Genomic DNA, 12618 nt, shown 5'->3' on the forward strand with positions numbered 1-12618 from the left:
GCTGCTGGCGGTGTCCCTTGTCCCCATTCCTGGGGCATGGGGTGATGCTTCCTGCAGCATCCCCGGGCAGCCCGGTGTCCCCTTGGAGCAAGGTACCAGGGTGGCATGGCACTCCTGCATCCCTCTGCCCCACCTCCATCCCTGTGGCTCATGGCTCAGGGGCAGCCTGATGTCTCCATACCAGGGTGCAATGCCCCCCCCCCCCCCAAGGAGTTGTGTCCTCACCGAAGGCCTCCGCTGCCCTCTCTCTGTGTTTTCATTACAGCTGTTTTTTTGGCTCTGCAGGCCTTGGGGATATTTCCAGGCCTCCCCGGCATGCGCTGCCCTTGAGAGGCGCCTGAAGTGCTTGGCTTGGCTGTGGCACGCACGGATTGTGCCAAAAACACCACGCGGGTGGAGGGGGGGTGGTGGGGCCGCAGGTACGCCTGTGTGCCACCAGCAGTGCCATGTGGGGTGCACCAGTTCACATCCCCATCTCCATAGGGCGCAATGGGTGGCACCTCCAGCCCCTCTCCTCGTCCCCAAGCTCCATGCCACCTGCTGTCCCCGTGTCGTGCTGCCACGAGGGGGCACGGCGGCCACGTGCATGGCACTGCGCAGGGATGTGTCCCCGTACATCCCATATGTCCTCACCTCTTGAGCAAGGCCGGGTGGTGACACGCTCAGCTCAGCACGGCGGGCGCAGGGAGGTGGAGGACAGGAAATGGGTCACCGTGTCGTGACCCACTGTCCCAGTGCTGGGGTGAAGGAGGCAGTGTGTCACTGGGGCCGGGAGGAAGGCAGGTTTGCGCCGTCACCCTAACAGCGAGGTCCTGCGGAGAAGGGAGGTGGGAGGCGACGATGGGTTGATGGGATGGAGAAAAGGGCTGAGCCCTGAGATGAGCCCAGATAGGGGTGGGGATGCTGAGCAGGGCTTCTCCCCCCTCTGTTGGCTGGGATGGGGTGCGGGGACCTGGTACCCCTCCCTGAGCATCACCAATGCTTTGCAGCCACAAGGGGCCCCCAGCTCTTGGCAGTGCATTTGGGATGCTCAGTCCTGCTGATCCACAACACTGTAGTGTGGGAAGTCCAGCAGGAGAGGAGAGATGGGAGTGGGAACGTGAGCTTCGACTGGGAAGCAGCTTTCCAGAAGGTGAAACCTCTCCCAGAGCCGTAACTCCAGCTGGAAGTGGAGATGTGTTCTGCAAAGGGCTGCACAGCCTAACCTCACAGGTCAGAGCCTGAGATTTTCCAATGAGAAGGGGAAACCTGGCCATGGATGTCACTGGGCATCCTTCCCCTTGGGTGGGGATGGACATGGAGGTGTTCCCTGGGGAGGGACTGGCAAAAGGAGAGGATGTCCTGGGCAGGACGAAGCACCTGTGGGAGCAGTGCTGGGTGAATCACATCCTCCCAGCCCCAAGCCCCTGCAAACGGCCCGAAAACAATGCGATGAATCTTCCAGAGATGAGATTAGGGAGGGGAACAATTATCTCCAAACCTGTTCGTCATGGGAGGCTCCACCGAGCTGTAGGAACAGCCTAGGGCAAAGGGGAGCAGGAGGAAGACGGATCCCCCATAGGGACCGTGCTGAGTTCGGGTGTGACCCACCCAGCCCCACTTCCAACCCGCAGAGGTGAGCCACAATTAGCGAAATGGGCACGGAGGGCGTCAAGTAGGTCAAAAGGTAATGAGGATCTCAGCAGCATTTCCTAACAGCGAGGGGTTGAGCAACGGGGAGATGAACAAGGGCAGGCATTGTGTGCAAAGGAGCAGCCAGCGAGGGCAGCCGCGGTGAGAGAGGTGGCATGGGGGAGGGAGGAGATGCTGGGAGGGTGGGTGGACAGATGGGTGGATGGATGGACAAATGGATGGCAAAGGGATGAACGGACGGACGGACAAATGGACGGATGGATGGAGGGAGGGAGGGGCAAACGGTGGATGTTCGAATGGGATGGATGGGCAGACAGATGGACAGCTGGTTGGATGGATGGACGGACAAACGGGTGGATGGACTGAGTCGGAGCAGGTAGGCTTGGTGATGCTCAGCTAACGGCGATGAGCACAAGGGCTGCTTTGTGGGTAAATCATCAAATTACAGAAGGAGGGACCTTACGGATGGTTGGGTGACCCCTTCTCCCACAGATTCAGACCTGCATGCACTTAGGACATTACTTGGCATCCAAGCAGGAGAGCCTCCAAGCAACCTGGGGTGCTGAAAGCAGCTGAAGACCTCAAGTAGTGCCATAGCATCCAAACAGGAGAGCCTCCAAGCAACCTGGGGTGCTGGAAGCAGCTGAAGACCTCAAGTAGTGCCATATTTCTTGTAGAGAGCCATCTCTGATCCAGCCAAATGAGAGAGAAGTGGTCAAAAATTACTATTCTGCCCTTGGAAAAATAACTTTCTTTAGTGAGCTGCTTCCAAGCCTAGTGAAATGAGGTTCCTATGCATGCTGCTTTGAAGTTTGCTGCTGGGAAGGACCTTAAGGACCCCACAAACCACATCCCAAGATGGGAGATGCGCTGGGCACATCCCTCCTCCTCTACCTGGCCAACATTCCCCGCATTCCCCGGCCGGGAAGAGCCAGGCTGCAAACCCAACCGGGTCCCACCACCACACCCCAGAAAAACCACCCCAGCCTGTTTGTTGGCCACTGCCCTCCCGCCGAGCCTCCTGTAGCTGATGAAATCTGTTTTTTCCGATGGGACCAAGGGGGTTGCATCCATACCACGTGGTTCTACGACGGCGCAGGCATCCTCCATCCGACAGCAAAGCTTTTGGGAGCAGAGCCTGGCAGATGGAGCAGCGATGCTCCGTCGCAGGGTCACTGAGCACAGAGGGCTGGTGGAATATTAAAGCCTGGCAGAGCAATCAAGCCAAGTCATAAAGGTGGGAAGGGAAGGACTTTGCCCCAGCACCTGCTGCTCGTGGCACGCCCCTGGAGCAGCGCTGGGTGCATTCAGCATGGCAGGGAGCAAACGCAGCAGCGGGTTGGGGGATGGTTAGGGATCACCTTGGTCCCAAGCCCCGTAGGGCCTGGAGAGCACCTGGATGTGGTTCACACCTCACCTGCTCGGGGTCCGGTCCCATGGGGTGGCTCTGGTGGCACCGCACGCCTGTGTGCCTGTGGGAGGGGATGGAGACCCCCAGCCCGGCCATGGAGCTGTGGGGCTGTGCCCGGTGGCATCTTCCTCTAGGGTGCTCGGCCTGGGAACCGAGCCCCGGGGTGGGCACAGTGGCACCGGTGCCGCGGGCACTGAGCTGGGCTGAACACAACCGAACCGAACCGCGCCACGCTGAGCTGAACCGAGCCAACTTGAACGGAACCAAACGGAACCGAACTGAACCGAACTGAACCGAAACGGAGCAGAACCGAACCGAACCGTGCTGGAGCGAGCTGGAGCGCACTGAACAGAAATGACCCCTGCCGAGCTGAGCTGAGCTGAGCCCCGAGCGGCGCCGAACCGAGCCGAGCCGCTCCTACCCCCGCCGAACCCAACTGTGCCAAACGGAGCAGAACCGAACCGAGCCGTGCCGAGCCCGCTCCTCCCTCCCCGCCCCTCCCTCCGCTCCCCCCATTGGCCGCCCCCCGCTCCTCCCTCCCCTCTCCTCCCGCCTCCCCCCGCTATAAGCTCCCCGCGGTGGCACCACGCGGCCGGTGCGGCGGGGCCGGGCCGGCGCTGAACATCCCATCCCATCCTTTCCCATCGCATCACATGGAGCGAGCGGAGCGGTGGGCGTACGGAGCGCTGTGGGCGGCGCTGGGGGGCGGCTTAGCGCTGCGGGCGGCGCGGGGAGACGTGGTGCTGGGCCGGGCGCTGGCCGTGCCGCTGGCTTTGCTGGCCGCCGTGCAGAGCCTGTGCCGAGCCTGCCTGCCGCTGCCCCTCGGGCTCGCCCTGGCCGCGGCGTCCGCCTGCCTGCTGCTCCGCTGGGCGCCCGGCAGGAGGCTGCTGCCGGTGGAGGGCAGGGCGGTGCTGGTCACAGGTGAGCGCGGTGCGGTGCCGGGGTGCTCCGGGTGGTGCCGGGGATGCGCTCCGGAGATGCGCTGCTCGCCGGGGAGACGCGCGGACGGCGCCGGGGTCGCTCCTCTCGGAGGGGGGTTGCGCTTCCGTGGGGTGTCCCGGTGCGTGCGGGTGCCTCCCAGCCCGGGGAGGGTTCGTAGAATCGCCTGGGTTGGAAGGGACCCGAAAGGCCGTTTGCGCTCGCGGTGAGCAGAGGCTCCCGCGGCTCCATCAGTGCTCAGAGCCCCGTTCCCTGACCTTGGCTGCCTGCAGGGATGGGGCGGCATCAGTTCTCTGTGCAGCCGCTGCCTCACCGCCCTGAGTGTAAAGAACTTCTTCCTTATCTCCGATCTAAATCTGTCCTCTTTTGGTTTGAATCCGTTTCCCCTTGTCCTATCGCAGCAGACCCTGCTAAAGAGTCTGTTCCCTTCTCTCTCGCAGCCCTGCGGAGGTACTCAGGGTGGCTGAGCTCTGGAGAAGGGCAGCCCCAAGGAGGAGGGAATGATTCAACCCTAAAGTCCGGGCCGCGGGGCAGCCCGGTGCCGCGGGGCACTGACATCAGCCATGCACAGGTGTGTACAGTGCCTTCCTCCTGGCCGTGGGGCTGCAGGGAGGGAGCTGTGGGCACACTTGGTGCTGCCCTGACGTCCCGTTGGGCTCTGGAGAGCAGACCCAGGGAATCACAGAATCATTAAAGCCAGAGAAAACCTCTCAGATTCCCCAAGTCCAAACCTACTCTCACCACATCCCTCAGTGCCACATCTCCACTGGTCTTGGACACCTCCAGGGACAGTGACACCCCCACCTCCCTGTGCAGAGCCTCGCTTCTCATTCAGAGTTTCTCCTGACATCCAACCAGCTCCAAAGAGAAGGGGAAGGCTGAGCCCAGCCGTGGGGCAGGACGGTGCCATGGGGCTCACCCAGCCTGGGGTTGGCATCAGCCATGCGACGGTGACTCAGTGCTGGAACACGGTGTTCTCACCCTGTAGCACAGTGACACCTGCGGCCCCGCCGTGTTTGCTCTCGGCAGTAAATGCTTTGTGGTTGGGCAGGTTCGATTTGTGGGTGCTGAGGTGAAGCACCTCCAGGGGAGAAATGCAGCGCTGGCGGTGCCGGGCTGCACGTTTCGGTGCTTTGCATCTCTTTAAGAGCAGAGCGGGACGTTGCTGGGGCTCACGGTCCCCGTTAAGGACCTGAAATGGGTCAGAGCTTAACACCGTGCTCAAGGTTAGCAGCAGCTGTGCAGCCCCGTCCTGCGGCCTTGCCAGATGCTGGAGCAGCTGGTGGTTGCTGGAGGCAGTGATTCCATCCAGATGTTGGGGCTGTGGAGGTGCAGATGCTTCCCTGTGGTCGCAGCAGCATCCTATCTCTCCCAACCTCGGGGCTCTGGTGCTGCCCCACACCTGATTTCTCCGTTTTGAGTGGTCGAGAGTGAAGATTTGGAGCCACTCAGTGATTGTGCTTGTGAATAACAGCTGGGTGCTGTGCTCAGTGTGCATCCAGGGTTGTGGGTTCTTCCTTTGGAGCCACGCCACGGAATGGTTTGGGTTGGAAGGAGCCTAATAATGCCATCCTAAGGCTACTACGACTCCTGGCTGTTCCCTTCCTTGGCTCTACTTCCAGGCAGGGTTGTGGCCCATGGTTGGGTGTCACTGCTCTCCACACTGCTCTCCTCTTGTGCAGGAGGTTGTGTGTAGGAGTTGTACCCCGTGATCGTTGTGGGTCCCCTCCAACTTGGGAGATTCTGTGATTGGGTGCTGCCCTCCTTCAGCCCAGCTCAGTCCAACTGCTCCTGCGTATTTTTGGGGGAAATACCCCCAAGATGACCTTGTGAGGCACACAGCCCTGCGCACATTCAGCTGCACGCAGTGTTGGCTAGGGAGTGGTCGTGAGAGATGGCTCATAGCTCACAGGTCCCAATGTGGTTCCAGGAGCTGTTTCCAAAAATACTGAGCTGCCCGTGCACTGCAAGAGAAAACGGGCTCAGCCCGATGGCAGTGTGAGGATGGGCAGGATGTGTGATGGGCATTTGGTGCCATTCCAATGGGACAAACAGGACGGTGCCTTACTCCCCGTGTAGAATTCTACCCCCAAAATACCCCAGTGGGAAGGACCTTACAGCCCACCCAACCTCTCCGTGGCAGGGGCGCTCCCATAGACCTCATCCCCATCCAGCCTGACCCCGGGCATCTCTATGGATGGGTCGCCCATGCTTCTCCAGGCAGCTGTGCCAGGACTTCACTGCCCTCATAGTGAAGGATTCCTTCTGGTATCTAGCATCAATCTCCCCCTTCTAGTTCGGAGCTTTGGTTTGCCATGGCCGTGGCTTCCCTGGTGCTGCGTGTCCTTCCAGCGACAGCTCCTGCTGATGGATCACCATCGTGTTCCCGGCTCGCCGTGTTCCCTCCACCGGCCATTATTCACCCGCTTATCGCTGAGGCTCTTCACAACAACTTCCTCTTTTGGGGGGACATAAATCCCACATTAGCTCTGATGAAAGGTACAGCCTGTGCCGCTGCCCGATGTTTGTGCTCAGATCCTTGTCCCTGCCCTCAGCATCCCATCGCTGCCTCCAGCAGCAGCACGTGGGCACCGAGCACAGAGGATGCTCAGATGTTCCTTCGGGGAGTGCGACACCCCGTGCTGAAAGCTCTGCTCCAGCACTAAAGTGCTGCTTCTAGGAAATTCCCTGTATGCTCTTTCTTTGAAATGCTGACTTCGTAGCAGCTCTGGCTCAGGGGAGCTGCTTCCTCCCCTGTGGTTGTTTTTGAGCTTCCCCATGGCCCCAGTGGGACTCACTCAGTGTTGTGTGTCCCGTTGCTCCCCTGCCTGGCTGCCTTCAGCCCATGGTGTGCCCCATTGGGTTGGGCCAACTCTTGGGATGCCTTACGCCTGTCACTGCTGCACCTGCTGGCCCCATTGGAGCATGGGTTGGTCCAATTGGAGCCTCTCAGCAGGCTGCTGGTGACTTGTCCTCAAGCATGCTATCGGCACTGCTTGGGCTCATCCATGTCCTGGCTGCACGAAAGTAATTGCATTACCCCATAACTCCATTAGTGACCCCATTAGCAACCCACGGTGACGCAGCCATGCGTGTTGGGGTGCAGGAAGGCAGCTGGGTGGCCTTGGTGACAGTGACCAGCACACTGTGTCCCCACTGCTCTGGTGATGTCGGGGCCCTGATGCTGACGTACTGCAGCCAGTGCCTGCTTCTGCCAAATGGGCCTTAATTTGGGAGCCCTGCTCACATCCTCAGGGCTCTTCTCTGTCTTCGCTGCTGCCTCTGGTTGTCAAGGCAGGAAATCAGATTTTCCCCCGCTTCTCTCAGGTTTGTTAAGTGAAACATATCCTCCCAGGCGGAGGTTATGGCACATAATGCTCCGTAAGCGCTCGGCTGATCCGTTGTAATTCATCCCATCTGCCTGCCACAGCCGGCCACCTCCTTTCCTGGCCCCTCCTCAGGGCATCGGGTCCCAGAGAGCCCCTGTGGGGTTGTTTTGGTTCTTTCTCTTGTGGCTTTCTGGACATGGGGGACGTGTGGATGGTGCACCCTACGGATGATGTGTCTCACGGCTGCTGTATCCTGTGCTGTGCGTTCCAGGGATGGTGCATCCCACAGCTGGTGTGATCCACGTGCGGTGCGTCCCGTGGATGTGTCCCTTGGGTGTCCAGTCCCATGGGCTGTTTATCCCATGGATGATGCATTCTATGGTCGGTGCATCCCATGGATGCTGTAACCCACTGCTGATGTGTCCTGTATGTGGTGCACCCCGTGTGCGCTACAGCCTACGGTTGGTGCATCCCCACGGTTGATGCGTCCCACGAATACTAAGAGCAGCCAACCAAAAACATCCTTTTCCTGTAAGAGCTGAGTCAAATGTGAGCCAGGGCCGATTTCACATTAATCCTATTGAAATCCAGGCATTTAACAAAAAGGAGCTGTGTGACCAGCCTTAAAAACCAACCGAGGGATGGGGTGCACCTCCTGGCACCCATGGGCGCAGGGCAGCTCCCGGGGCATGGCGAAGGGGACGGAGAGGCCGGGGTGGCTCAGCTGCTGTGGGCACAGGTGCCGTGTGGTCCCCTCCCTCGCCGCAGCCCTGCCAAGAATGTGTTCCCTCGGCGTGGGCTGACATCACCCGCGGAGCGCTGCTCTCTCCAAGCGCGCCCGGCATCCGGGAGGTGTTGGCTGCAGGGCTGTGCTCCACACACACACACACACACACACACAAGCTTTTGTTCCATGCCTCCTCCTACCCACCCCATGCCTTTGAGGTGGTCCCCAGCAGGGCTGTGCAGATCCAACTTTCGCTCTGGGTGTTCCCCATTGGGTGGCTGTGCTCGCTCTTCCCCATCCTTTGGGGTCTGATCTGTGCCTTAGTGTCCTCTTATCCATCCAGACGATGCACGCTGTACCCCTCCGTCCTCACTGATATCTGCGTCCTTCCAGCATCCCCTCCTGCTGTTCTCCCCTTATCTGTGTGGTTTTTGGGGTGGCACCGCTTGTGGATTCCTTCTGTCCTTGCCTGGCCGTGGCAGAAGGGCTCATCTCAGAGCCAACCCTCCGCCTGTTTGCCTTGGCATCCCGGGCAGGATTTGCACGTGAGCCCCTGGAGACAACAAGCAGCTCAGCTCTAATCCTCTTGGCTTCAGCGCCCGGCTCCCCTTGTGCTGCTCACGGCCTTGAGGCTCGCACCATGCACACTCTGTGGCTGCAGTGCAGGAGCTGCTGCTCTGCACTCCTCGGGTTTTTTCCACCTAGAGGAGCTCCGGGTGCTGCAAGTCCTTGAGCGACTCCCAAAAATGTGCTGGGAGAAAAGTAGGTGAGCGGTGATGGATGTGCAGAGGATGAGTGTGCCATGCAGCGGGCGTGCAAGGTGGGAAGTGCACAGGGTGATGGCCATGCATTGCATTGCACATGATGATTGTGCAGTGCAACAAGCATGCAGGGTGGTGAGAGTGCCACACAACGGGGATGCAGAACGATGAGCGAGCAAGGTGAGGAGAGAGTGACCGTGCATAGGGACGAACAGGCAAGGTGATAAGCACATAAAAGGATGACCATGCAATGTGGTGAACGTGCCAGGCAAGCATGCCATGCAGTGAGTGTGCAATCTGCTCAGCATGCAGTGCAATAAGCATGCAAGAGGGTGAGCGTGCAACGCTTGTTTGCTTTGAGGTCTTTGCCAGCCTCAAAGCCGCTGCTTTGCTCATCAAACTTCAGGAGCCCTGCATGATGCGTGGGACAGGTGGTCAGCACCACTTGCAGCCTGGTTTGGCAGGACAGGGTTTGGGGCTCCTGTTGGGTTTCGGAGGTGCTGCTGTGCTTTGAGAGCAGGACAGATTCTGTGCCCCCGTCCCAGGAGGCAGCCGCTCACACTATGATTGCCATTGATGGCGTTATCTTTATTGTGGTTTTCTCCTGCTCCATTGGGTAATGGGGGGACGCACCCCAGCTTCTTTATGGCTTTATGGCACTGCAGTGAAGGACGTGGGGGCACGATGCTATCGGGCTGTGGACTCCAGGCACAGCATGTGCCCATTTACAGGTCCATGCTTTGAGTTTTCTATGACTGAAAGTGGGGGCTGGGTGGGCTAACCCTACGTGGTTCCTCCTGCACACAGCGTCCTGTGTGGCGCAGCTGTCCCCAGGAGCACCCGCGGTGCCTGGCTAGGGTGCAGCTGGGGCCAACCCAGCAGCACTCCCTGTTAATGGTTAATGGGGCCACGCTATCGGCGCTGCCATCAGCTGGGAACGCGCTGTTCCACGCCGCCTGTTTGCTCTCAGCCCCATCTCCTGCAGGGCTCTCCCTCGGGCACGGGGCTGGCTGGGGTGCTGCCACGTGGGACATCCCTTGGGGGTGCCCCAGAGCCTGGGAAGGGACAGGAGCACACACAGTCCCTTTCCCCTCGCCCCCATTATTCCCAATCCCCTGGGCGGTTTCGGCCTTCTAACGTCTCCCTGGCCTCGCAGAGGTGGAGGTGGGGACACTGCAGGTCCCCGTGTGTCACCGCAGGACTCAGAGCCCATCGTGCCACCATCTCGTGGGTCCCCCCCGCGCTCAGCCCTTTATCAGCTGTCAGCATCAGCGGGGCGATGGGTTTGCTGATAAGGAGTGTTTTCTTCCTCCCGTGCGAGAGACAAAAAACAACAGCGCCGTGACCTGCAGGTGCCCTGGGACAAGGTCACGTCCCTGTGGGATCCCCGCATGGCCGTCCCCAGCCATCACAGTGCTACCATTGGCTCTTGCAGGCTGCGACTCAGGCTTTGGGCAAGCGACAGCGCGGCACTTGGACTCCTTGGGCTTCCGTGTCTTTGCCAGCGTGCTGGATCCACGCGGCCCTGGCGCCCAGGAGCTGCAGAGGAGCTGCTCGGCCCGGCTCACACTGCTACGCATGGACCTCACCAAGCCTGAGGACATCCAGAGCGTTCTGCAGCACATCCAAGCCCACACCAATGGCACAGGTGGGAGCTCGTGGCATCCCCATACAGCCCCTCCTCTCGTGTCCTATCCATGGATGCATCACAGAAATCCCTTACAGCCCCCCAGGACCTCCACTGGTCCCCATCCATGGATACATCCGTATGGGCCACCAAGTTGGCTACAGCCATGCCAAAGATGTAATCCCAATGCTCCCTATATAGGGCTCCTGTGGGTGGGAGTAGCTGGTGCCCCCTGAGCACAGTGCTACCCCCAGTATCTCCACTTGTGTCCCCATCCATGGTTACATTCCCGGGAACTCCATACAACCCCAGGACCTCCCATCCATGATTGCATCCTGGGAACCAACCAACCCATGCAGGTCCTCCACTTGTGTTCATGGGTACCTCGCTATGGGCCACCACCTTGGCCATGCCAAAGGGTTTGTCTTGATGCTCCCCACATAGGGCTCCCATGGACAGGGGAACCATCTAAAGCCCCCCAGCACGGTGCTATCCCATTTTTCAGAGCACCCTATCTCCCGCAGGTCTCTGGGGCTTGGTGAACAACGCTGGTTTCAACGACATCATTGCGGACGCCGAGCTCTCTCCATTGGGCAACTTCCGCACCTGCATGGAGGTGAACTTCTTTGGCTCGCTGGAGCTCACCAAGGGGCTGCTGCCCCTCCTGCGCTCCGCTGGTGGCCGCATCGTCACCGTCAGCAGCCCAGCAGGTGAGCAGCCCCATGGGACACAGGGATGTGGGGCTGGGAGCCCCACCGGGATGCACCAGCTCCGCAGCACAGAGGGTTCAGGTGCACGATGAGCATCGCTGCTTGGGTTTTTGGTACCCATAGGCGTTGTGCAGAGTAGAGTTGAGCCACGGGGGTGCTCGCTGTGCATGTGTGAGAGCCGTGGGTCTGTGCTTCTCCCTGCAGGTGACCTGCCCTTCCCCTGCCTGGCAGCCTATGGGGCGTCGAAGGCTGCGCTCAGCCTGCTCATGGACACGTTCCGCAGTGAGCTGCAGCCCTGGGGTGTCAAAGTCAGCCTCATCCTGCCCGGGTACTTCAAAACAGGTGAGAGAGGGGCAGCCCCAGCCACTGTCCTGGGATTATGGCTGGAATCACAGCATTATGAAAGTCGGAAAAGACCTCCAAGATCATAGAGTCAAGCTTCAACCCATCCCCACCACCCTTGGGCTCTCCCTTTCACAACACCCGCTATCACTCCCACCTCACGGCCAACCTCCACTGGGTTTTAGAGGGACCATCCCGGCAGGTGCTCCCTTCTCTCCCTATGGGCTCCCCTATGAGCGTGGGCCACCTGGGATGGGGCTTCTGGACCACACGCATCTCACACGGTCCCCCTCTTTCGCAGCCAACTGCGACCCAGACTTCTGGAAGCTGCAGAAGGAGCAGCTGGTGGCCCGCCTGCCCCGGGAGCTGCTGCAGGCTTACGGCGAGGACTACGTGGAGGAGATCAACCGGCAGTTCATCCAGTTCATGAAGGTGGCCGTGGAGGACCTGAGCGCGGTGGTGAACAGCATCACGGACGGGCTGCTGGCTGCCAACCCGGCCGTGCGCTACTACCCAGGGCAGGGCCTTGGGCTCATGTATTTCATCCACCGCTACCTGCCCTATTTTGTCCGAGACTTGTTCCTCAAAGGATTATTCATCAACCCCAAGCTGCCCCGGGCGCTGCGGCCGGAACACAAGGACGCCAAGAAGCCCTGACCTCAGCCGCACGCAGGGCAGCAATCAGCACTAGACCTAAAACCAAATCGCTTTTCCCAAATCAGGCAGATGCAGATCTATTTTCTATTGTGCGAGAATCAACGTTTTCTAGAGACTTGGGTGTTTTTTGTATTATTATTATTGTATTTTTGTTTTGTTTTGTTTTTTTCTAACCACGCACTCCCCACGCCTGACTCCGCGCGCTGGGACGCACCTCGGGCATTTCTCAGCCACGTGGCAGCTCGGTGAGCACTGCCAGAGCCCTGCAGCCACTGCAGGCCAGCCCCTGCCTCCCCATCCCACGCTCCGTGTGCCCACAGCGAAGGCAGGGGCTGAGGCCACAGGCTGCGGGTGCCGCAGAGCTCCGCAGCGAATGAAATACGTGATTGTCACTTTTTAAATAAATCTGTTCTTGATAAGCCACTGGGCTCTGTGGTCTCATTCGGGGCCGTCCTGCCCTGGCCTGGAGCATTCCAAGGTATA

General features: G+C 59.8%; 1 protein-coding gene and 1 long non-coding RNA gene across 2 annotated transcripts; one reads left to right on the top strand and one right to left on the bottom strand.

The window, feature by feature from the left end:
* Nucleotides 1-2051: 2051 nt before the first annotated feature.
* On the bottom strand, nt 2052-3516 carry LOC128081813 (uncharacterized). The gene is made up of 2 exons (XR_008207405.1): nt 2284-3516; nt 2052-2212 (listed from the first exon to the last, which is right to left on the bottom strand). It is a non-coding gene; the product is annotated as an uncharacterized LOC128081813 (long non-coding RNA).
* A 111-nt stretch (nt 3517-3627) lies between these two features.
* HSD11B2 (hydroxysteroid 11-beta dehydrogenase 2) lies at nt 3628-12558 on the top strand. Its single transcript, XM_052685428.1, has 5 exons — nt 3628-3964; nt 10235-10447; nt 10951-11136; nt 11341-11478; nt 11780-12558. Exons 1-5 carry the CDS (start codon nt 3697-3699, stop codon nt 12133-12135), a joined length of 1161 nt encoding a protein of 386 aa, XP_052541388.1. The 5' UTR covers nt 3628-3696; the 3' UTR covers nt 12136-12558.
* The last annotated feature ends 60 nt before the right edge of the window (nt 12559-12618 follow it).

This window comes from Tympanuchus pallidicinctus, unplaced genomic scaffold (genome assembly GCF_026119805.1).
Source record: "Tympanuchus pallidicinctus isolate F22 unplaced genomic scaffold, pur_lepc_1.0 scaffold22, whole genome shotgun sequence".
Taxonomy (NCBI): domain Eukaryota; kingdom Metazoa; phylum Chordata; class Aves; order Galliformes; family Phasianidae; genus Tympanuchus; species Tympanuchus pallidicinctus.